Consider the following 25,773-nt stretch of genomic DNA (forward strand, 5'->3'; position numbering starts at 1 on the left):
AAATGCCACAGTTCACAAGACAGCAGCAGTCAGCCGACCCCACGTCACTGGGATTCACTCACACCTTTCTCCCATGACTTCTAAGTTGATCTCACTCTTGCATACCGACCTTCCAAGCTTATCTCGCTTACCGTATTTCCAAGTTGGGCTCACTCTTGGATACCGTACTTCCAAGCTTATCTCGCTTACCATACTTCAACGTTGGGCTCACTCTTGCATACCGTACGTCTGCATACGGTATACCATACATACCATACTGTGAGCCGTCTGCTTATGATACTTTTTTTTTGAACCAAATGACCGGCTCAGGTAGGATATTGAAAATACCCTACCTCAGGTAGGATATTTACCTCAACAAGATTAATGCAACGGATTTTATATAAAAATATTACATAGGAACATAATATTGGATCTTAACTAGGCTGTTTGTTAATATATAACTTGTGGTAATGGCAAGCTATCGAAAGCCTCTGAACCCATTATGTTAAACTCTGCAACAAGCTCATCATGCCTTAACTTCCTTACCTAAACTAATTTTGGTGTTCAGTTCTTGAACCTATCCATGTGCCCCTCTGCAACTTTTTCCTGTACCACTCACTGGAAGGATATTGAGTGCATAATGAATGAAGTAAACTAAACCAAGTCCACTAACATTTAATTGAAAATTTTTAGGTAAATTGTCGCATATGTTTGTCACTGCAGATTAAAACAAAGTTGTTATTACTTCAGCTGGAAGATATTTACTGGCTTGAAGCCAACCAGGCGGGTGATAGGAGCAAGTAGGCAATCAGGTCAATACCATTGATATTGGTATTGGTACCATTGATAATTGGTATTGGTTGATAATATGGTGGTGGATTTATGGAATAAATTACCAAACAACGTAATGGACGTGGGATCGCTTGCTTTATTCAAGCGTAGGTTGGACATATATATAAGTCAACCTAGAATTTGAATCTGATTGTGTCAAGAACGAACCCGACCCTATAATTTAAATAAGAACGGCTTCATAGCCAATATGCCGCAATGTACCTTTATTCTCATGTTCTTGTGATAATGAGATTAAAAGGATGGAAAGTTCCCCGGAACAGAGTGTTGTGGTTCACAGGGCTGTTAGTAGACATGACCAGCATCATGTATACTCTCGCATTGCTTCACCTTGTCGCGGACGGCAGGCGGCAGCAGGCTGGGACCGCCGCCACCTGCACCGCTGATAACCCTAACAACCTCATGCATCATTACTTTTCCCTGGGGTTGCGGGTTGTGCCTCACTCCTCAACCCTATGTTATGGGAGAAGTTTTAGTCTAGGGTTTTGGATGTCAGTAACAGTATAGTGGTTGTGGTCGTATTGCCAGACGTAGTTGTGATAGCAGTAAAGGTTGTATTTTTAGTAGTTGTAATACTAATAGTGTTTGCAGTAGTAATAAAAGAATATATAATAGAAGCAGGAGGAAGCGAAAGAAAGGTAGCGCGACAATTCTGTATATCAGTATGGGTTCACAGGCCGTACCCGAGGTGGACCAGCAGACTCTTAAGTCTCCTGGTGAGGAGTCTATGGGACTCCTCACACCTGCTACCTTCCACTCACGCCATAGGCCATGGTGAATGGACCATGGAAAGGTATCGGTAAAAGGGAAAACAAAACATTACCTGAGGCCTGTCATCTGCAGTGGCATCGATGGGAACAGAAAGCCGGCGACTTGTCAAAGGTTCACCCCCCCCCCCCCTGCCCTTATTATTCCTGAGGATTTTCTTCAGTTGAATTCCGTGCCTTTTCAAATGATGAATTTGCTTCCTAGAGTAAATATTTTTCTTGAAAAACGCGTCAGTAGGATCTTTATATATTTGTCAGTGAACAACAGATGCAATTTATGAATCATTAAATGAACTGCATTTTGAAGAATAAATGTTCAAAGCTGCTTAAGAGATAAGCACATCAATACGTTAAAATTGGATAACAGGTTTCTATTCAACTGTTCACGACAGGTTTTCCCTCTGTTTTTTTAGATTTCAAAACAGGGTTTCCCTCTGGTTCTCGTCTCGTCACGATGAGTTTCCCTCTGGTTCTCGTCTGGGGAGTAAACGATGAGTTTCCCTCTGGTTCTCGTCTGGGGAGTAAACGATGAGTTTCCCTCTAATTCTCGTCTGGGGAGTAAACGATGAGCTTCCTTCTGGTTCTCGTCTGGGGGAGTCCACAATGAGTTTCCTTCTGGTTCTCGTCTGGGGAGTCCACAATGAGTTTCCTTCTGGTTCTCGTCTATGGAATCCACAACAGGTTTTGCTTCTGACTCGTGTCCGGAATGGACGACAGGTTACTACACTATGGATGGCGTCATGACGAGTGTTGACACGCACGCCGGGTCCCGCTGACGTCAACAAGGCGTCTCAGGTACTCTAATGTAATCACTTCATTCTTTGTCATAAACAGGAAATTTCAAAATTGCTACCCATTGAGGATTTTGCATAATTATGAATGTTGAAATTCATGGACTGATGCTATACGTTTAATTACGTTAAAATGTACATTAAATGGATGAAACTTCCACGTTACAGCCGAGAAGCTTACACGAACAATAGTTTTTGCCAGTTTTCTATTATATGGAGTGGGATTATTGCTATTATTATTATTATTATTGAGAAAATCCGCTGGGGCTGTGAGGCGACGCAAAAACCCCAGTGGATTTTATCAATTATATATATCACGTTAGTGTGATTTTCTGTGTAATACTAATAATATTATTATTATTATTATTCGATATCTTAGTTCCCTACTCAAATACTAATAGACTCAAATGTTCCGCCCGGCAACTAGTGCAGTTCCTGTACGGCAAGATGTAGAGGCATCTCACTACCGTTGGAGATGTATGCCCCTGCTGCCGTGCCCTTCACCAACACATGTTAATAGCGCCGCGATATTAACGCTTCTGTAGACTATTTAAGTGTGCTCTCGACAGGGATGACGTGTATAAGAAAGTGCCGTTGTTTTATGAAGTCGACTTTATTGGAAGTATTTGTTCCTATAACATTCACAGTGAGTTACATAAGTATGACTTTACTTTGTCAAAAAACAGGTGAGAAACAAATATTTTTCACAATCACGATACAAATATTGTTCACAATAAGACAGCAAGCTTCTTCCCCCCACCTTTACTTCATGTAAGGAATTTAGTCTTCTAGGGGAGTTACAGTTGTTACAGAACACTGGTACTTCAGGAAGTCTATCAGGGTGTCGAGATCGATGTTTGTGCCGATGTTGCATGATGACACCACTCCCCTCGTGCGATTCCTCTCTTCCTCTGGAAATATATCGCGAGAGATAGTTATATGGAGTGGTATAGCCGTGGACACGTTATGGGTCCTGGTGACTCGCGGGGTACCTGCTCGAGCTCGAGTCGCTAGCATCGTTGCTCCCTGTCATTGTACGTCTTACATGATGTATTTTTAATGCAAATGATTATTTGATTTATATTATACAACACAAATTAGAGATAACATTTGTACAGATTTCCTCCGTAGTGTTTACAGTTAGTTCACTTCGTAGACATATAAGATGGGGAATTTTAAAACATACCCAACTCAACCCAAAATAAAGTAATGAAACCGCAGCCTATCCTAACCAAACATACAGTTTGTCAGAAAACGTGCTATGAAATATTTTCCCCGTTTAAATATATTAATAAAGTGAAATCATATGTTGAGAGGGCGGGCTTGTGGAGTGTCGGTAATCACGAGTTGTGTCGCTGAGAGTTGAACACCTAGTGAGGCATTTGCTAAACAAGAGTTTATTTTGTTAATCCATGATATGAAGTTGATAACCAAGACATGATGCTGATACAGTAACACTCCAGCCGCTCCCCCCCCCCCAGATCTTTAGTTCCCCCCCCCCAGATCTTAAGTTAAACCATACAATACCACCAGGCAAATTTGAGCAAATAACGTTAATGTAACACGGAATCAACGTTGATCCTATGCTAACTTTACATTACTCTTCTCCATATTTTGCCTGCTGGGATCTTCACTATGACATTATAACGACGTTGATAATATACCCGGGAGAGAGGCGAGCCAGAAGAGGTCGCAGCCACACGACAGAGGATTGTCGCTCAGATCAAAGAATCCGTCGGTGAGCTCCTCGATGACCGGATAGTAGACGTCTTTGTCGACCGTTGTGAGGAGGTTATTGGAGAGATTGACCTGCACCTCCTCATATATACCTGCAGTCAGACGACACCTCGAGTTAAATTCACTTGTCCCTTTCATAAAATTTATATCCTTATCACTATGAAAATATATAATAATAATGTAATTGAAACATAATAATAATATAATAATCCTCATTTATAATTAAATTTAGATATAAAACTAATAGGTAAATCACAAATACGACACCTCGAGTTAAATTCACTTGTCTCTTTCATAAAATTTATATCCTTATCACTATGAAAATAAATAATAATAATATAATTGAAACATAATAATATAATAATCCCCATTTATAAATAAATTTAGATATAAAACTAACAGGTAAATCACAAATACATATGTAAATAGCTATATATCTTCTTAAAGCAATTGCCAATCGTTTCCACAAGTAATATAATGTTCCAAATACGATCATAAGCATGAGGTTCAACAGTGCTCTGGACAAGTCAGTCAGCGCGAGCATATATAAAATATTCAAAACTTTCAATTATAAATTTGTTTCTACTGCAGCACATTGAGACTGGTAATCTTTATATCATTGTCTTGATTATTAAAACAATGATAGGTTTCGTACCTGAGAATGCTCCCACAGAGATGGTTTTAATATTGTTTCCTGACAGACCCACATATGTCAAGTTCTCAGCATCAAAGGCAAAGGAAGATTCAGCCAGAGTTTCTATATTGGCATCTGATATCTCCACATTTTCCAGATATTTAAGTGCCCTGAAAAATACAGTAAAGATATGCTGAATTAATTTATTAAAACAAATTTCAAATGGGAGTCGCATATCATGGTGGAATAAATTGATATAAAATAAGTAACGTTATAAATACTAAATACATTTAATACTTTAGTAAAATGTCACGTGTAAACATGTATACGTAAAGTGGTTTTGCCTTTATGGTTTTGCTTTTAGGCTCAGTAAAGTACAATTGAGCTTCAAAAAAGTTTGGGCATCTTGATTTTGACTGTTGCCGCCGGAGGCGGCTAGTTTATTGTGCACCCCATACTCATCCTGTGAGCGGTAGCGCAAAAAGCATTGCAAAGGGCACAAAAGGTCTTTATCAGACCTCATCTTAAAATATTACATAAACAATTTCATCTATCCTTCACACCTTATAGTTACATATCAGCTAGTTACAGAGAATGTTCTATATCAAGAGCTATATATTTACAGTAAGTCATTATACATTAATGGTAGGTCTTATCGATAATACATAATTGTTTGAACAATGGAGATATTACAGTCATTGGGGAGCTGCTGTTTATTATTAGTCTTCACAATACACTACTTGTTTCTTAATCTCATATGTCGTTTATCTACTGGAAGCGAAATATGGATACAGTGCAAGGATTTCAGGTATTTTAACCTTGGTAATAAGATGGGTTGCCATATCATACAGAGTGAGCTTAGATTTATCTCTAAATGACTCAAATTTACTACAATCCAATATATAGTGTTCGAGTGTGTATGTGTCCCTGTCTTTGTCCACACACTTTACACTTTACTTCATCTAGATCCCTATACAAGCCGAACTGTCAGAGATACTTGTAGCCAAGTCTTATTCGAGCTGTGACAACATCTGTTAGTCTACTGACTTTGTTACTTACCCCATACACATGTTTTACTTCACACATTTCATGTGATAAACATGATAAACAATGGACCTGCGAGTTCCAGTTTGCACTGTTCTACTTTCTTCAAATCCATGCAGGAGTTCTCATCTAATGACACTTTTAAGGGATCTATTTGATAACTCAAGATTCCGTTCAATACTGTCTTCTCTTGCTAAAAATACGGCATAGTCACCATGCACATGTGTGGGGATCAAGCTGCTTCCTCCCTGCAGTGCTTATCATGTAAGGTGGAATACAAAGGCTCTTCCCCACACGAATGCACCCACAGAACATTAAGTGTCTCTCTTGTTGTATATCATACTGGCATGCCACATTTATGTCTTGCTTTTAATCCATTATCATGAAAACATCATTGGGCTTCTATGTTCAGTTCGGCTTTGTCTGAGCACAGTGGCATTCTACCCACCATACAGAGCTCCATAGACACGACTTCTACTACTTCCGTCATATTAGCCTAGCAGTTTGATGTTTTAGTTAATATAATCGATTTATTTAGCATTTGCCTTATAAGCAAAATGGCAGCTCACCCATCCTTCTAAAATGTTCCATAGCTTACTACCTGACTGAAAAACTAATCAAGAAAGAGTGACACTTTGAGAGTATTTCAATGTGATATCAGAGATGTGCTAGTGACCCTCACACAGTCAACTAATCAAGAGGCTACCGACCATCTCTGAAATGTATGTACGTTCCTTATTTCTCCTACACAGACCGTGATCTACATAACTAAATTGAATATTTTGAACAGAACTAACAAATTCTACTTACAGGAAGATGTTTCCCGGGATAGTTTTCAGCGGAGTGTTTGTAAGACCGATGTTGACAAGGTTAGGAGCTCCGGAGAACATGTCCTCCGCGAGGGAGGTGAGGTAGTAGAGGCTCAGTGTGGCCGAGGTGAGCGTCTTCGACGTTAGAACACTTACAGTGTCATAGGGGCCACTCTGTTTGAAATAATAATAATAATAATAATAATAATAATAATAATAATAATAATAATAATAATAATAATATATTTAGGAAAAGTACATACATAGATGCAGAGTTACAAACATTCCGATTGATTTATAGATAGAGATAGTACATACAATACCTAAGCCACTAGACCGAAACGCATAGATAAATGCTATTTATTTTAAACCAAGTGGTGCACAATGTTTATTCTAACGTCACCTTATATTAAACTAGTTGGGCTACGACGTTTGTCTTAACATCCCACGTCTTAATACGTTTGTTTTAACATCCCACGCCATAATACGTCAAACCAGAAGCATATAACGTCTGTTTTTAATATCACTCGTCATAATGGTAAACAAATTGGCATATAACGACATCTGTTTTCAAGTGATCAGATCTCACGCGTGTACACAATGTCTGGTCGTCATAATTAGTCATTTTTTAATGCAAACCACGAACTAGAACTGACAAACTAGACTTACTATCAGTACTTCCACACCTACTACACCTCTACTACTACTACTACTACTTACACTTACACTACTTCTACTACTCCTAGTGTTTGCACTTCTACTAACACCACAATAGTACCACTGCTACTTCCCTTACTATTAAAACTGGAATAATACTACTACACTTAATACTTTCACTACCACTATTAATAGTAGTACTTCCACTTCTGTGTAGTACAGTGATCTACGGCCTTGACTCTTATTCGACTATCCTGGGTTCGATACCCGGACGGGATAGAAATGCTAAAGTATGTTTTTATTCACCTGGTGCTTCTGTTCGCCTAGCAGTAAATAGATAGCCCGGAACTGGGCAACGGTTGTGGGTTGCATTCTGGGAAAGGCCAGTAGTTGGCCTTGGAGGACATCGATAAGCCTATATGTATACATACAGGCCTCCTGTCCCCGACAACGGGAATTATTATTATTATTATTGTAACCGTAATACAAGTACAACTACAAATGCTATTACTGCTACTGCTAATGTACATCTAGCCTGTGTACATCTAGCTTGTCTGTGCAGCAGGCTTGTCTGTACACCCTTTCCTATCAGTACAACGGCCTGTCTATATTCAACCTGTCTGTATCAATTAGTATGTCACATATGCACTTATTAAATAAGCCAATATTGACTATAAGCAAGTGCGAGAACGGGAACCCTAGTACACCAGGCAATTCTGTACTCCTGATCTGCCGGTCCATCCGAACACAACGGTGAGTACAACTGCAGGACACAACTCAAGGTTCTTGATACTTACAACGTCGATTGTTTTCATTTTGATGAAACTTTCAATATTACCCAGGGGCCAGTCATACATCACATCACTATCCTCCTCGTACATGTAAAATTCCTCCATGAAATTATACGAGTTCTTGAACACGTCTGACCCCACTGTCGTTAGGTTGTTGCTGTCAAGCCTCACTGAGCTGGGGAAGGTGAAGACGAAGGGTTAGTGTCATGTTTACCGTGCCGGGGTAGTTTATTTTTAACTTGTAGAGGTATGAAGTGTGTTCAGTGTTCAGAGGTTTAAATGCAAGTTTTCACGAAGACAAAACAAAAACAACAAAAAACATAAGACCAGCTTATAAACCTAAATCTAGCTTGGAACAAAAACTTCCTTGTTTGGATTCTTAATTGTTAAGGCGATTTGTTTTTAGTATTGTTTAAAGCTAGTTTCTGGAGTATAAGCTTTTCTAAATCATCTTGTTAAGCCCCCAACTGGAAGACAATCAGATGACCTGGATGTGCTCTCCTACCTCACTTGGTCTACGGTGGGACTCCTCATCCAGGAGTGTTTCCAGGTTTCCAGGGAGCTACTCCCTGATCCCTGTGTCAGGCATCACCCGCAATACAAATTTTTGCTACGAATATTCTTTTCTAGTTTTTAAATGGACGCATTTCGTATTTTTTATCCGCGTTTTGCGAATAAAATCCGCAATTTTGCGTTTATAAGAAGCGAGTGATCGTGTATTCATGCAGTATTTTTAAATATTTCATTTGACCAAGTTAGACAAAAATATGTTTTCACTGAAGTACTCACCCGAAAGCTAAGTCCCCAAACACGTCATCACTGAGCACGCTGATGTTGGAGTATTCAAGGACAAATGAATTGACTCTGTTGATGGGGAAGGACGCTTGGAACGCTGAGGCCAGTTCCTCCTCGCTGGTCAAATTACTGCACCGGAGGTCAATAGTTATGTTGTAGGTACACGTGCAGGGAGAAATTTCGTCGTCATCTGGACACGGGAACTTCCTCACCTTGTCATCTGTAAGAGTCGCAGATAGGTCTAAATTAACTCCTGTCTTCAGATTTTAATTAAGCTTGCCCTGGACGGTTAGTTTAAGGCATGTTAATATTTGAGTATAAAAGTGTTTAACATAAATTACTGTAAATCCACGTTGTCGGGGACAGGAAGCCTGTATATTTAGGTTTATCGAGGTCCCCCCCCCCCCCCTCCTTAGAGCAACGACTGATCCCTCCCCGGTATGCAATCCGCAACAATTGCCTAACTCCCAGATACGTATATTACTGCTAGACGAACAGAGGCATAAAGTGAAAGAACAGCACATCTCCTGTGCCAGGTGAGTACGACGGGCTCACCATGTGTTGCTTAGAACTTTTTGTTCCCAGTAGCTGAATCTTAAACAACAAGAACGGTTAAATTGTTTACGGGCTATTCATGCCCGTGCCACCTCTGGGGTAAATTGTTCTCATTGAATATGGTGTTGTTATGCTGCGAACTGCAGAATGTTTAAATTAGAGAGGTGAATGCTTAAAAAGAACGCCATCCACTGGTCTATATGAGCAAAGTAGTTAATGTAACATTGAATTAACGTTATCTGCGTTGATTTAACGTTAATTTACTGTTGAAGATTAAATGTTACGCGAGCACATATTATTCCCGATGAGCAGAGCATCAGAGGGACTCACCTTGGATGAAATTTAGATGCTGCTTGAGACGCGGGAAGCAGGCGGTGACGATGGAGGCCATCACCACCACACCCATCACCACTCCTCTCACACCTGCAACATCAGTTCTCTTTAACCCTCTCTCCTCACACCTGCAACATCAGTTCTCTTTAACCCTCTCTCCTCACACCTGCAACACCACGACTCATTCACTGTCTCCCTAAAACGATCTAGAAATCATGATTAGTAGGGATCTTAAGCTTCATCTCTTACGAACCCATACATGCCCTTGTGTGCCAGTGCACAAGGGATCCTGACGGTCGAGTGGACATATTCGTACACTGAAACGTGTATACAGTCTAATGTAGTTGATTGTAACCATGATTATATATATATATATATATATATATATATATATATATATATATATATATATATATATATATATATATATATATATATATATATATATATATATATATATATATATATAATGTGTGTGTGTGAGTGTGCGTCAGCCTACAGTTTACACCTATTGTCTTGAGTATGATCCTTTGTCGTGAGTGACAGTGAGTACCAGCATTATCCTCACTCTAATAAGACCTAATTGAATTCCTCAGCCCCCCATCCCAGCTGGGATTGCTTGTGGGCTTTTGATAGTGGTGGCTGGGGTGCTGGGGCTGTGAGAGAGACCCACTTAGTGGCACAGTGTATAAAGTTGAGACCATGTACCTCTGCCAGTTGGCCAAGGCAGTCACAAAAACACGTGATTCGGTTTTTCTCCACGTAGGAGAAATAGAACAAAAATAATCCTAACACTCGTGATTTAACACATTTTCAAGAAGTACAGTAGGTATAATACTGGGCTTGAGCTTACATAACCCTTACACCTGAGTAGATCAAGAAACAAAAACATAATTTGATATCACTCATCTTACCAATTTTAAAACTAATTTATAAGACGTACAAATTTAGTTTATAGCTTAGATGGTTTTATAATTGGTAAGAGTTATGATGGGTATAAAAGTATGTAAAGAATGGATATAGCTGCAGATGTCTGATTCCCAGAAGTGTGAGGGGGAAACTGCAGTTGGATTATTCCCATTGTGTCACGTCTAGCTTACCAAGAGACTGACCTGGTCAGTCCGGTCCTGATCTGACCTGGTCTCTTTTTCCAGGAGACTGTTCAACTTACCAGGAGACAGACTAGCTTACGACGCAGTAGCTTACCTGTAAAGCAACTCGTCATCGCTGCGCGTTGTGAAGCGTATTAACCGTAGGCATCAGGCGGTGGTTTTAATATACCGGAGACTTGAACACCTGCCACGGTTCTCCAGATAACACCAGGAGAACAGAGTACATTATTGTGATGAGGCAATTACCGTGGACCCATACATATGTGCAAGCTTTCCTCGAACCATGGTAGTGCCTATAGCAACTGTGGATAGTGTACAAAAAAAAAAAAATATGCTGTAGCACGCAAAAATATTCCATGTTTTGTTCTACTGATATGTAGAGGGTCCGACAAAGAAGGCAACAATCAAATCTAACTTTCCCTAAGTTTTGTGTGTTATATATACCTGTATGTGCATAATTAGGCCTAAGACTGCATAAATTAATCCGGGTTAACGTTTTGCTTATTTAGGCCTAGGACAGGTTAGGTTAGGTTTTTGCAGATTTAGTTATGCTCTTTTGTATTCCTGTACTGTAGTACAAAATGTGGTGTTGACCAGACCACACACTAGAAGGTGAAGGGACGACGACGTTTCGGTCCGTCCTGGACCATTCTCAAGTCGATTGCTTACCTGGTCAATCAACTTGAGAATGGTCCAGGACGGACCGAAACGTCGTCGTCCCTTCACCTTCTAGTGTGTGGTCTGGTCAACTTACTTTAGCCACGTTATTGTGACTCATCGCCTGCATACAAAACGTGGTATTTGTTACGGAACAGTCCATATTTTATCCTTTTCATCCACAATCATTATATCGTAGTACAGTTGGGTTTGTTCTCAAATCACAATCGGGGATTCCAAGTTCGATTCTCGGACGGGACAGAAATGGTTGGGCACGTTTCTTTTCACCTAGTACCTCCATTCACCTGGCAGTAAATAGGTACCCGGGAGTTAGGCAGCTGTTGTGGGGGTTGCATCCTGGGGGAAGGTCTGTAGTTTTACCTTGAGGGAACCTCGATTCCAGCCTAACGTATATACATACACAAGCTGCCTGTCCCCCGACAAAACTAATTATTCTAAAAGTATATTTGTGCTATACTTGGTTTGGTAATGTTGAAGTTTGTTTTTAAGCTTCTTATTTTCTTGCTATTTTTGTACGTTCGACCAAATTAAAATAGGTATTAATATTAATTATTATTAACACTATCATTTTAGGAGAATAGATTGAGTGCATCAACTCATACTGCAAAAATTGTAGTACGCCAAGTATATTTGATAGTATATTTTAATATTAGAAGGCATTTGCCAATCTTCCGACCATTTGTTGAGTTCATGTAGATCTGAATATCTTTTCCCCTAGTCTACTTTACCATAAATATTAAGTGTCACCTGCAAATTAGATGCTGTGATTTGTAATATTCTCATCTATGCCACTGATGTACAAGATAAAAAGGCTTGGCCCAAGATGGAACCTGCAGCACTCCTTTCGCCGCATTTCCCCAGTCGACCCTTTGCTTTTTTTCCTTCTTTTAATCATTGTTTTATCCTTTCTTGTATTCCACGTTTTTAGTTAGTTAGTTAGTTTAGTTCATTTATTATGCACCCCATACCCATCTTGTGGGCGGTAGTGGAAATGGTTACAGAGGCACATAATGGGCTCAGGGACTGAACCCCACAATTCATTTAGCTAAGCAAGTTACAAAATTCAATATAAGTCGTCACATCAACAATGGGTTCGAGATCGACCTCAAGTACAGGTTCTAAATTAAGCAACTGACATATGTGTCACAATTTATATGTTTGTGCTGCACACCGCCCCCCATCCAGTTGGCAGCGGTGGATAGGTTACAGTCACTCAGTTACTACCTACATTTAGCAAACTGGGGATATTTGGCTAAAATTTCTGGTAGCAGATCATTTTGAATGAAATATTTACACATCGCTGTAAATTCCACGTGTTTGCAGTTTCCTTGCTAGTCTTTTGATTTTCCTAAGGTATGGATTTTTTTTATACTGCAGCCCGGTTCTCGACCAGGCCTCCACCCCCAGGAAGCAGCCCATGACAGCTGACTAACTCCCAGGTACCTATTTACTGCTAGGTAACAGGGGCATAGAGTGTCAATGATTGGCAGATTCTAACTCTTATAGGCCCTTTTCTTCATCAGTCTGTTGCATGCTAGTATTGCTTATATTGTTGTGCATTGTTATACTCTAAATGCAAGGTCTTGCATTTTTCAATGCTGATTACATTTGCAACTCTTCTAACCAATATGTGATCAGAAGATTATGACCATTATGTGGCTTTTAACTTTATGTTGTTGTTGATTCGTCAAACTTAATCTGTGTAAACACTCTATGCAAATAAAGGGACCTGGTCTATGGAACTCACTCCCTAAGGAATTGAAAAGCTGTCAAATTTTTGCTTTATTCAAAAATAAAACCAAAAAGTACCTAATTTCATCTTCATAGTTTCCTACCTAGTACTTGAAACTCGCACTGTATCTAGTGCTACCCAATTCCCCAAAATATGTACCTATGCATACAACTTTACCTTTGTAATCATTGCTGTAGTCTTATATCATGCTATACACATAGTTTGCTACATTATATCTTGCAATAATCCTCAAATTATGCTAAAATGTACCTGTGGATAACCCTTAAATTTACTTTATTATACCTACTTTTTTCTGTCAAATTTCTTGTACATTGTATTTTTTTATACTTCCATTTTTATATCTTCTTACAGTGTATTTTTGTACTTTCTTAATGTATTTTTATACTTTCTTTCAATGTACCTGTAAATATTTTTAATTTTACTAGAAATTACCTCCTTAAAACTGTTAGATTAAGGATCTGCCCGAAACGCTATGCGTGCTAGTGGCTTTACAAGAATGTAAAACTTCAAGTCTCTGTACTTTAATAAACCCAATGTACCTTCTTGTATATAAATAAATAAATAAATAAATAAATAAATAAATAAATAAATAAATAAATAAATAAATAAATATATAGGGGCGACGATCGTGGGATCAGATGCGACCCGGCGTACCCGTAAAGGGTTGATCGCGAAGCCCGGAAAGGTGAAACGCCAAGCCTAATTGCGAAACGATTAACTCCAAGTTGTTGTTGTTATAGATTCAGCTACTCGGAACAAGTTCCAAGTAGCACGGGCTATGGTGAGCCCGTAACTTACCTGGCACAGGAGCGGGGCAAGTAGCACGGGCTATGGTGAGCCCGTAGTGGACTTACCTGGCACAGGAGCGGTGCCTGTGGATTAACTCCAATAACTGGAAACTAATAAGCCTGGCGGCAAAGAAACGCACACAGGCAGATGATTGGGGAGCCCCAGGAGTCCCTCTGGGTGACAAGCGCCGGTCCCGCCCCAAACAGAGAACCCACCAACTCCCGGCACCTCTCTGCCAAGCCGGCGCCGGACACCGTTACCCTGCCGGGAGAACCAGCCAGAACACGTAATAAAAAATCTATTAACAATCCAAGACCCAAGACGATATGTGCGCGCCAGGCGTCGTATAAAAGGACTGTTGAATAGAGATGCCAATTTACGGGCTCACCGTAGCCCGTTCTATATGGACACTTCGTTCTGAGTAGCTAAATCTGAAACAAGAACAGGGATGCCAATTTACGGGCTCACCATAGCCCGTTCTATATGGACACTTCGTTCTGAGTAGCTAAATCTGAAACAAGAACAGGGATGCCAATTTACGGGCTCACCATAGCCCGTTCTATATGGACACTTCGTTCTGAGTAGCTAAATCTGAAACAACAGGGATGCCAAACGGCTGTATCAAATCCAAATCGCAAGCAAAACGTGATCCGGCGGCTCCCATGCGTAGGAGGCTCGGCGTCAAGGTTGAACGAGGTGACATCTAGCAGTAAATATATCTACGGGAGTTAGGTAATTGCTGTAGGTTGCATCCCAGGTAGAAAGTTAATAATTAATATAGGTGAACGTGCATTGGGGGATAGGAAACGGGCCCAACCATTTCAATCACGTCATGGGTTTGAACACGGAATTCTTGATTGTAAGTCGAGAACAAACCAGACTGTACTACCGGGACCTAGGACTTCGACAAGTTAAATCTTTAAGTATTCTTGTGTGCCTCCGACAATGGGAATTATAGTTCTACCTTTAGGCTGTTGTTCAAAGGCAATCCAAGATGGTGTTAAAACATTATTTTAATGTTAACGTTAATTTTAATGTTTATTTCATAATAAAATTTTACATCTTAAATAATGTTGTATTTAAAAATGTTCTCTTTTCAGTTGATATGAGAATAGATTGTTTTTTTTTCTTTTAATATTATCATTTGATAAGTGTACAGTCTCTCTGATTCCCTCAGCGGCACACTTGCGTGCTGTAGCTGCCCCAACTCACTATAACAACAAAAAGAAGCAGCATTTTCACAAACGACACTCGCTATCTCATTAGACCTTCGCCCTTCAATTAGGTAAGTGTATATGCGTTTTTAAATACTCACCTAGTTGTGCTTGGGGGGGGTTGAGCTCTGGTTCTTTGGTCCCGCCTCAACTGTCAATCAACTGGTGTACAGATTCCTGAGCCTACTGGGCTCTACATTTGAAACTGTGTATGGAGTCAGCCTCCACCACATCACTGCCTAATGCATTTCACCTGTTAACTACTCTGACACTGAAAAAGTTCTTTCTAATGTCTCTGTGGCTCATTTGGGTACTCAGTCTCCACCTGTGTCCCCTTGTTCGCGTACCACTCGTGTTAAAGAATTCATCTGTAGTGAGTAGATTATCCCAATAATATACTCGCTCCAAATGCATTGTTAATATTCCTGTCAACCTTTGGAGATGAATGAGGTGAGGCGTTGCCCGGGCAACACGGCGAGGTGTTGCCCGAGCATATAAGCAGCAGAATAGCAAACATTAACCAGAGTCTACTTTCAAGTGTGGTCTAGAGCAGACACTTGCGAGATACTGTACCGACGCTCAGTGCGCCCAACTCACACCAAAGTATCACCTGTGTACTTCTGTATATTCGACCAAATATAAAAGCGAGTATTGAGCAGTACTCAAGACACGACAGCACAAGTGATTTGAATATTATTCCTGGATTTGAAAGTTTTTATAATCCATCCTATCATTTTTCGGGCTAATACAATATTTGCTTGGTTATGCTCCCTAAACGTTAGGTTGTCAGACATCATTATTCCCAGATCCTTTACATGCTGCTTTCCTACTATGGGCAGATTTTGTCTTCTGTGGATTCCTTCCCATATTGGTCTCTGAATGCATGACAGAACTGATGAGCTAGCCAAGACTTTTGCTCGTAAAGAGGGAATTGATTACCAACTTGGACTGCCTTTGAGCAGCTTAGATGTGTATGTATATGTGTATACGTATATATATATATATATATATATATATATATATATATATATATATATATATATATATATATATATATATATATATAATGTGTACATGTATGTATGAGGGTGTGTACATGTGTATACAACATTGATAATTTTGTAACTAGCGTCAAACATTGTTATTTGCTTAGCTAAACAAACTAGAGGGTTCAGTTCCTGAACTGATTATGTGCCTCTGTAATCCTTTACACCACTGCCCACGGGATGGGTATGGGGTGCATAATAAAGAAAGAAATTGAATTGAATTGTTTTGTACCTTGTATTTTGTTTAAGGTCCTCATTTTTATTGTACCTGAGTACCTGGAATTTATCACTGTTAAATATGTTATTTTCTGCTGCCTAGTCAAAAACTTCATTAATATCTTCTTGTAGTTTTTAAATGTCTTCAGCAGAGGTAATTTTCATGCTGATTTTTGTCATCTGCAAAGGATGATATGAAGCTGTGACTTGTATTTTTGTCTATATCTGATATTAGAATAAGGTAAAGCAGTGGTGCAAGGACTGTATGCTGAGGTTGGAGATGAAGCTTTTAACTGCACTTGGACTCAGTTTTATTTGGTTGACTGTTACTCTTTGTGTTCTGTTTGACAGGAAATTGAGTATCCACCATCGTACTATACCAGTTATTCCTATTGACCTCATTTTGTATGCCATCACTCCATGGTCACATTTATCGAATGCCTTTACAAAGTTCGTGTATACAAAACATCTGCATTCTGTTTTTCTTTCAATTTCTCTGTGATTTTGTGATAGTGATAGTGGTCAAGTAGCTGTGAGAGGCATGCTCTTGCCTCTCCGTGTTGGCATGGGATGTGGAGGTCATTGGTCTCCATGAAACTGGTGACCTGGTGAAACTGTGAAACTGACCAATGTTGTTGCAGAATATATTGCAGAATACTGTACATTGAATTTACTGGCAACTGCTTTGCTACACCCCTGACTTATGGTCCACTTAAAATAGATCCTTCTCATTGTCCTCAAAAGATAAGAATGTCTGTTCTTGCCCTAACCATTTCACACACCTTAGTTTCTCTGTCTGCTACCATCCCTTTCAGTGTTGACCTTGGTCCAGAGGTTGCCAACATCTTTGCTCTTTCATCTGGTGCCTTCACTCTTGAACCCACTAATAATTCTGTACTTGACTGGTCCAGCTTGCTCAAGTCTTCTCTGCTTTCACCTTGTCACTTCCCTGCATCTGTATAAGCAAACTTTCTTACCCTTTTTGAGTCACTCTTTGTTGATAGATTTACCCATGCCCCTTAACCATGATTCTCTGATCCCAGCCTTAATAACCTTTAGTATTTTGTACAGTATCTTTACCATGTCCCTCTTTTCTTTTTCATGATGACTATAGTTCAGTAGAATGCATGCAGCTCTTATGACAATTTTAATGAACTGAAACTTTTAATTTTTAATGGTGTGTGTTTCTGGAAATAGATGCTCACCCTGGTTGCTTCTGTGGTCCCCTTACTCTTTCAAAGTTGCTAATACTCTAGTTCTGCTTTTAATCTGATAATTCATTTAATCAGGGACAGGCGGCTTGTGTATGCATACTTCTTAGGTTTACAGTATATTGAGGCCCCCCTTTCCCAAAGGTTCCCTCCCCAGGATGCAGCTCAACAGTTGACTAACTCGTTGGTACCTATTTACTGCTAGGTGAACAGGCATTAGGTGAGAGGAAACATGTCCAATCATTTCTGTCCTACCTGGTATTCCCAATTGCAAGTTGAGGATGAACTCAACTGTACTACCAAGACCCTGGAATGATTTTTCCTTTTTCAGTTGAATATCCATTTCACTTTCTATTGAATATTGGTAAATAAGTGGTATATTGTTCTATTTATCTCCCTTCATGTCTTCCAATCTCTGTTAGCACCTTTTAATATTTTTGTAGGACTCTGTCCTCCTTTTAAGTGATTTTAACTGTAGACATGCCCTCTGGGTCGATAGTCTTACTAGTGCCTGAGGCTGTATTCATTCCTGTTTGAATCAAGCCGTAAAAAATCTTTCTCTTTGGTCTTCCATATATCTAGACTTAGACTGGTGGGTCCTTGATGACTTCTATAACAGCGAACATTTTCTAATTCTTTATCTCTATTTCCCATCCCCCACACACACTCATTACCCTGATGGCAGTTTGATAAGGCTGATTGGAACCTCTTCCATTTCTTGCTCATCCAGTTTTTTTTTTTTTCAACTTGACTTACTGGATGTTGCCCTTCATTCCTATGCCTTATGTAGACCAAGGAAGTGCATTCATTACAGTTTTGATTTTGAGTTGTTCATCATTAGATGCCTGTAAAAGGCACTAACAAATATGTTTTTGTTTAAGAAGGCCAGTGCATAAGGCCATAGGGATATCCATCCAGCTAAACAGAGTTGGAGATGTTTTTTAATCTTGACTGGTAAAGTAAACACACTTTAACTGGAAGAGTCATAATATTGCAGGCAAATTTCCTCCTGATGTGGTGTCCATTCTTCATCTAATCTTTCTTGGTTTTGGTTGTAAATGAATAGTAGGTTTCCATCTAACCTCTTGACTTCCTTTCTCGTAAGTCTTGTGCTATTCTTGCCCAATGAGTTTTCACACTTGTCTGCAGTAACCTTACATCAATTTCTTCACACCAGTCTGCTGGTCCCTTTGCAAATCCACAGAACCGGTTTCCAACAGAATTCACTACAAAATTCTCACCATCTCCTTTTGTGCACCTTATAATCTGCCATATACAATAATATATGTATAATATTATAGAGCACATATGTACATAAATGTAGGCTGTATCTGTCCATGAGGCTTGGCTCAAGGTGGTGGTGGTCATGTTAAGTAACCCATTATGCAGTGCACCTCACTTAGGAATTTTTTACACCATTATCAAAACAAGCCTAAGCTTTTCAAATGTGTGAGAAATGTATGCTTTTTTAGTTTTAAGAACATGTATCATATCTTCCAATTTGGCTTTTGCAAGTGTCACAACATGACTGAAATCCTGGTAGATTTGGAGGTTTATATGGACCCTTTTCTACCAGTGCCTCAGTTGTAGCTACAATATTCTCTTTTAACTGGAAAAGGCTTGACATTATCTGAAAATATAGTATTTAACCACAACTTGACATTTGAGACAAATTACAGCTTTTCCTTCAAAGCTTCATCTTTGGTTGTAGTGCATAGTATGGCTCGACTGCTTTCACTTCCTCTGAACACCAATAGGAGGGCAATTCCCAGGGTAGTGTTTTGACCCTTTGACTACAGCAAAAAACAGCAGTTGATTGATTAAAATACTGTACACCCTAGAATGCAATAATCTGAACTAGGTCCATGTACCTAAAAAAATATCCAAATCATATAATGTTCAATTAGAACATTTTTGTTCTAATTGATAGGGCCCCTGACATGTGCCCTATCGACTTATCCGTGACGAGCCAAAAATATTACAGCCAGATGTTCTACTGAACTTGAATGGTACTGTAATTAGAAGGCACCTATCTGGAACCCACAGTCAGAGAGTTAGTGGGTATAATGTAAAACTTAAAGTATGCACCAATGTTCATTTGTTGTTATAGTTTGTGCTAGCAGTGCCCGTGACTCAAGTCTTTTTAACCCTTTCCATCCTGTGGTGACCTAAATCTAATACAGTACTGGGTATTCCTCATTCTTAGCAGATATAAGACACAAATTTTGCTTGGTACTCAACCACGTTAGAGGGATAGATGATCGGGTATTATGAATAATAAATTGCGTACTATTTAGTGTGACCTATTCTCCATGACCTTTCTTCTATTACTGTAACAGGTAGGAAACGCCTAGTAAAGTTATGCATACACCACATCATTTTCTCTTGGGCATGTAATGGAAGAAAGACCTGCACCTTACTGTTGATACTGCATTGCTAAAACATAGTCTTGCACCTTGCAGAGTGTACTGATTTTCAGGATGGTTAGAAGTCTTGCTTTCCCACAATTGCTCCAACATTTGACCCTTCATAAATTAGTGTCGAATCTGATACTTTTGGCATTGATCATCTTGTGTCTTTTTCCCTTGTATTGGCATCTTTAATGTTTGTGAATTTTGTACCATTCTAAGACAGATTGAGCTAAATAATCTCCTAGGCTAGGTACCCTCTTTTGATAATTACTTGTGTTCGAGATGCAGAATGGGCTGCTCCATTTTAAGAGAGCACAGGACCGTGAAAACTCAGGGTGGCCACCACAGTAATTAATGCAGCAAACCGGTAAGGTCACACAAGTACACTTTATATAGTCAGACTTACCACAAGTGAATAAAAGAACATTACATTTTTGCAAGCTGAACATCCAACAAGTTAGGGGGTAAGAACACATCCTAGGATAGGACAAGTTGAGAGAAAGCGTGTTTCAAAAGTAAATTTAAGAGTTAGGTTGTATGCCTAACATTGGAACAGGTAAATGGGTACACCTCAACAATGAAGTGCCCCTGGCAGTCTAAGTTAATATAGCAGTCTTAGAGATCCCTACCTCCAGTGGAAAGATGGGGGGGGGGGGTTGAAAAATAGTGGTACCCACACTTGCATTCAACTGGACATTTCTTGCGATAACCAGAATCTCACCAACATGGTGCAAGGCATTCTCCCTATTCCTTAGTCCAACTTTAACAATGCATGTCCCATACAATTGGGAGGGAATTAATAGAACTGTCAGGAAAAAGTGCCAAGCTACTAAGATTATATAGCACTGGGAAGGGAATGGGATAAGGATTTGGGATAGGACGAGGGGAAGGAATCAACCTTGCCCAACCACTTGGACAGTCGGGGATTGAATGCCGACCGGCATAAAGCAAGAACGTCACTCTACCGTCCAGCCCAAGTGGTTGGGTTTATCAAGGGAAAGCGCCAAGCCATTACGACTATATAGCACTTGGAAGGGGTCAGGGTAAGGATTTGGGCAGGGATGGGGGGATAAGGAATGGTGTCAAACCATTTGGACAGGCGGGGATTGAACGCTGACCTGCATGAAGTGAGACCGTCGCTCTACCATCCAGCCCGAGTGGTTTGTCCAGACAATTAAGGGAGGGGAATTGTCAGACGAGTGAGAGCGTGGGACAGTGTGCGCGCGTTGGTACAGAATACCTTGTCTCATAATGGCTTTCCCTTTTTGTTACGGACCCGAGCCCAGCGTCCGAGCACGGAGCAGTGACGACCGCGCCATCTGTGGGTCAGCTCCCGAAACCCCCTCCAAATGGACGACGCCATCTAGTGAGGACGAGATATACTGGCCACAAGGGCTAGTTTCCCGTCCTGATCAGCTCATAACACAGCCGCTGCTGACCTCTGGTGAGGTGACGCTTAGACAGCAACGCCATCTATGGAGTGGATAGGTGGGCGTTTGTGTCTAAGCCTGTAAATGAGGTGCCCTAGAGTGTAACTAGTACTGATGACGTGTCTGATTACAGAGTCGACCTGGGACTGCTGTAATGAACGTTGGATCAGTCTACTCAAGGCAGCCAAAGACTCCACGTGTTTGCTGCAGCAGCTGTGAGTCACCCCCCCCGGATGAACACTGTGGTGTTAGCCTGCCTGTGACGTGGCAGTTGAGGAATTGTTGTACCCGGGACTGACTGGTGGAGAAGACTAACCACTGGGGTGTTGTGGTGAGGAGAGTGATCTGTGTTATCATACGAGGCTCCTGCCTAGGGCTCGCAACCCTAGTATCGGTCGTGGAGTGGCCTACGCAGCGTTGCTGATTGGAACCTGCCGGCTATAGGCTGGATTCGTGGTTGACGGCCTCCACGACGGTGCACCCAGTGGGACTGTGATTTGGCTGGCCTGTGGCCGGAGTAGACTCGTCGAGGGAATCAAAGGATTCATCGTGAGGCCACAAGAGAACCAGGACCACTCGTCTTGAGCACCGTGAACGTCCAGAAGTCTTCAGAGGAAGACCACGTTGTACATAATAGTGTTTATACCTCCCCCGTGTGATAATCTATATATTATTTATGGTGATGGTGATAATTATATTATTAAGTTTTTGCCTTTGTCTTCCTTCCCCTTTAATTTACTTGCGTTACGGAGCACACCCCTTGAAAGCCACTACTAGCTTGGGGCCGGATACCCAAACTCTACTATCAGAGAAAGAACCCAGTTGCGACCCGAGAGGGCCGTAACACTTTTTAATAAGGAAGACCTCCCATTCTAATAGGAAATTGCATTTGCTTACACTGGTGCCACCCTGCCTCCCCTTCCTTGGCACACTGTCCAAATTCATACTGCCAACCACACAGGGCAGCCCCTCTAGAAGCAGTCCAGTTACCCAAACAAGAATCCTAAGTCTGGCACCCTTAGTTGCCACAGAGGAAAACAGACCCTGTCTTCTTACAAATTACGTCTGAATTTGGCCGTTTGCCCGTATGGTCGAAAATAGACGTAATTTAAAATAATAAATTGAAAATTTATATTTTTATATTTTTCCAAAACAGTAAGTGAAGGGTCCTCTGGTAGGTTAGGGCAGGAAATTCTCCTAAAGTTTCAAAATGTCATGAAAACGTTAATTAAAAGTTTCCTTTACTAACCCTACCGAGTAAGCCAGACGACTCTCAGAAAATGGGACAGTACATCACTTTTATGAGCCGATTTTATTTCAAATTACTGTTTGTCCATTTTTGGCCACAGCGCATACAAGCGAAAAGTGACATTATTTTGACAGGACGGGTTGAACAGAAGACCCTGTAAATGGCCTGGAAATTGTGTGCAAGTGACCCCTCCCCAAGGTGGAACTTTTGGCAAGAGGGGAGGGATATGGTTTGGCAATAAAGCATACTAGCAGTTTTTAACAATTCTTTCACTCAAATGTTAATAATGTACACGAGTGGAATGGCAGGCTGTATGCAACTCAAAAACTATTTTACATACTGGAAGAGCAATAATATAAAGCAAATAGGGAAGTAAAATAAAAAATAAGTGATACTCGCGTTAGTCTTATCGTAAACTGTACATATCTATAATGTAAATTCCGTACAAATCATTACAAACCATCACGTCACGATCCACATAATTATGATTCACTATTAGAAGTCACAGATGAGCTTTGCTAGTTGAGGAAGTGGGGCCTAAAAATCTAAATGGCAGAACTATATAAATAATAAATAGTAGAAGGAATAAGATTTGACATTCTTGTTACAATAATACAGTTCCTAAAAGCAAACCAGAGATGGTGGTAATTAGCACATCCAAAGGGTTACACACTGGTATTAGCATCACATATTAATATAATCATAAAATGCTAGTAGAATACATTAATGGTGTCTTAACATTTCTTATGGGTGATATAAACTCATCATGCATAAGCCAAAGCAAAATGAGTGACAGACTGTAAGAACAGTCATTAGAACATTGTTGCACTCTACTTTACATAAAATATATTAACTAGATAAATTTATTATCTTCAATAAAAGATAATGCAACTCTTTGTTATGGTTTAGCAATGCACAATAAGGTAACCTAATATTTTCTACTGCAAAATTTAACTCGATAATATAATTAAAGAGGCACATTTTAAGTGAAGAGAATATTATGCTTGTAAAGTGTCTAGCTAATTAAGTACTTTCCAGAACATCACCATTTCCATATATGTACTTGAGAATTTGAAGATCATCACCTCTGGTAAGTCCATTGTAATAAGTAGGAAGGTACAGTGCTGGGCTGTCTCCACTCTTCTAACATGGAAGAGATGGGAAGCAGGTCGTGGGGGACATCCTCAGTGGTAAGATGATCCAAGTCTTGTTACAAGACAGAATCAGATCATATGAATACTGCACTATACATCTTATTAGTAAATTATAAGGCAAGCCAAGGTATTATTTTGCATATGCTGTTCAATAAAATGAGGGCAGGAACAGTACGGATACTTTGCCACTGAGGACTGTACAGTTTCAATACAAGATATGACTTCTAAATGGAAGGTCTCACAGTAGTGTAAGAAAAAGTACTCAAATAGATGGGAATGTGCAGCAGATACTTCAAAAGACATTTCTTTTTGTAAACCTGACATGTTTCACCATTTTCCTTGGATAATGCCATGAGCTATTAATGACCAGGAATATAACTACACTGTACTACAAATTATATTATGCTTTCCCATCATATGTCATAACTTTGGAAAATCATATAATCTAAGCTCATGTCAATTCTTTTCATATGTAATTACATATCCAAGGAAACGGTGTTTGAAAAACAGAGACAGAAAGCTAAATCAAAGAATGGGAACTGTAATACTGTAATTGTATTATGAATACAAGGAATTAGCACTGATGGATAATCTGAAGCCAGAAAGTATTACCCTATGTTCATACTAGAATTAAATTATGATATGGATTTCATAAGCCTCAGGTAAACAGAACATGCCACAGACTTAGTATATATATCACTTTATAGTAACACACTGGATATACATTTCCTGCCAATGGATCATCCATATAAAAAAATTAAGGTGGCTCCAAAGTTGCACTCTAGAAGAACACATTAGGAATGTCACTGTTAGAAAGTGATTACAGAGGAGATGCAAAGGAAAACTATAATCAATCTCTTTAGAATTCTTTTTGTTTTGCTTCGTAAGTTGAGCACCATTCAGAGACAGGTCAAAAGAAAAGATTTCTTTAATGAACATATTAAGTTCCTGTACATATTTACAAAACCTATTTAAAGCTCGGTCACTTTTCCAGTAATTTTGATCACTAATCACTGGATCAGTCACAATCAGGGATCTCACAATCAAGCAAGAATTACAGCAGTACTAAGATACTATTTACTTTCCACGCATTATAAAATTCTGTATAATATAATAAAATAATAATAAATCCATAGGTATAATAAGTACGAACTATCACGCATAGGATTCTTTGTGTGAAACATCGTCAAGGTCTTCACTGATGGCCGACATTGCTTCGCTGCAAGGAGAATTAGGTTGCTCCATTCTGAAAGGAATTAAAATTTTCTTATAATAATGAGTAAAACAAATTTAAATATTATTTGCTTATTATAAATTATTCATAAACTACTATTAAACTGATTTTTTTGTAGGTGGTAATACATGGGCTTTAAAATTTGTAACTTGAGAATTGAAAGAAATGACAAGACTATCAAATTGGAGTAGTATACTGTCCTACCATATTACAATTTGAAATATTCAAGGCTGGTTCAACTTTTGTAGCAGATACAAGATAGTTAAATTATTGCCTCGACCCCTAGCCACATTATGTTGCCTCCAATAACCTTACAGATGCCGCTGCTAAAGAGGCTATTTGTTGGTGTCCCAGCTCCCTGAAACAGATTCCATAGTTTGATTTTTCCCAGCCATTCATAATGCAGTCCTCAACAATTTGAGAGATGGTTAGGCATTGGAAATGGGAAATCATGCCTTTACTGTTTTTTTGCCACAGACCTAAATAGTTTTCCAGGCTTGGCACACACTTTTGAAGCTTACAAAATTTAACATAA

At 39.6% G+C, this 25,773-nt stretch overlaps 2 protein-coding genes and 1 long non-coding RNA gene across 17 annotated transcripts in view; 1 reads left to right on the top strand and 2 right to left on the bottom strand.

Annotated features, from left to right (window-relative positions):
- Positions 1-2,980: 2,980 nt before the first annotated feature.
- LOC123760037 (oplophorus-luciferin 2-monooxygenase non-catalytic subunit) lies at positions 2,981-11,059 on the bottom strand. The gene is made up of 8 exons (XM_045745418.2): positions 10,948-11,059; positions 9,739-9,831; positions 8,848-9,073; positions 8,065-8,233; positions 6,612-6,784; positions 4,779-4,927; positions 4,051-4,215; positions 2,981-3,297 (listed from the first exon to the last, which is right to left on the bottom strand). Exons 1-8 carry the CDS (start codon positions 10,964-10,966, stop codon positions 3,167-3,169), a joined length of 1,125 nt encoding a protein of 374 aa, XP_045601374.2. The 5' UTR covers positions 10,967-11,059; the 3' UTR covers positions 2,981-3,166.
- A 2,969-nt stretch (positions 11,060-14,028) lies between these two features.
- LOC123760036 (uncharacterized) overlaps positions 14,029-25,773 on the top strand; it is a 53,984-nt gene continuing 42,239 nt past the window's right edge. The window contains exon 1 of the long non-coding RNA XR_006773095.2: positions 14,029-15,358. This is a non-coding gene — a long non-coding RNA (uncharacterized lncRNA). The remainder of the gene's footprint in view (positions 15,359-25,773) is intronic.
- The window catches only part of Mhcl (Myosin heavy chain-like), a 402,915-nt gene continuing 400,377 nt past the window's right edge, over positions 23,236-25,773 (bottom strand). For all 15 annotated transcript variants that reach the window (XM_045745416.2, XM_069325323.1, XM_069325324.1 and 12 more), the window contains one exon: positions 23,236-25,250. In XM_045745416.2, coding sequence (XP_045601372.2) covers positions 25,160-25,250 — 91 coding nt within the window. In that variant the 3' untranslated portion in view covers positions 23,236-25,159. The remainder of the gene's footprint in view (positions 25,251-25,773) is intronic.

Source organism: Procambarus clarkii, chromosome 16 (assembly GCF_040958095.1).
Source record: "Procambarus clarkii isolate CNS0578487 chromosome 16, FALCON_Pclarkii_2.0, whole genome shotgun sequence".
NCBI lineage: Eukaryota > Metazoa > Arthropoda > Malacostraca > Decapoda > Cambaridae > Procambarus > Procambarus clarkii.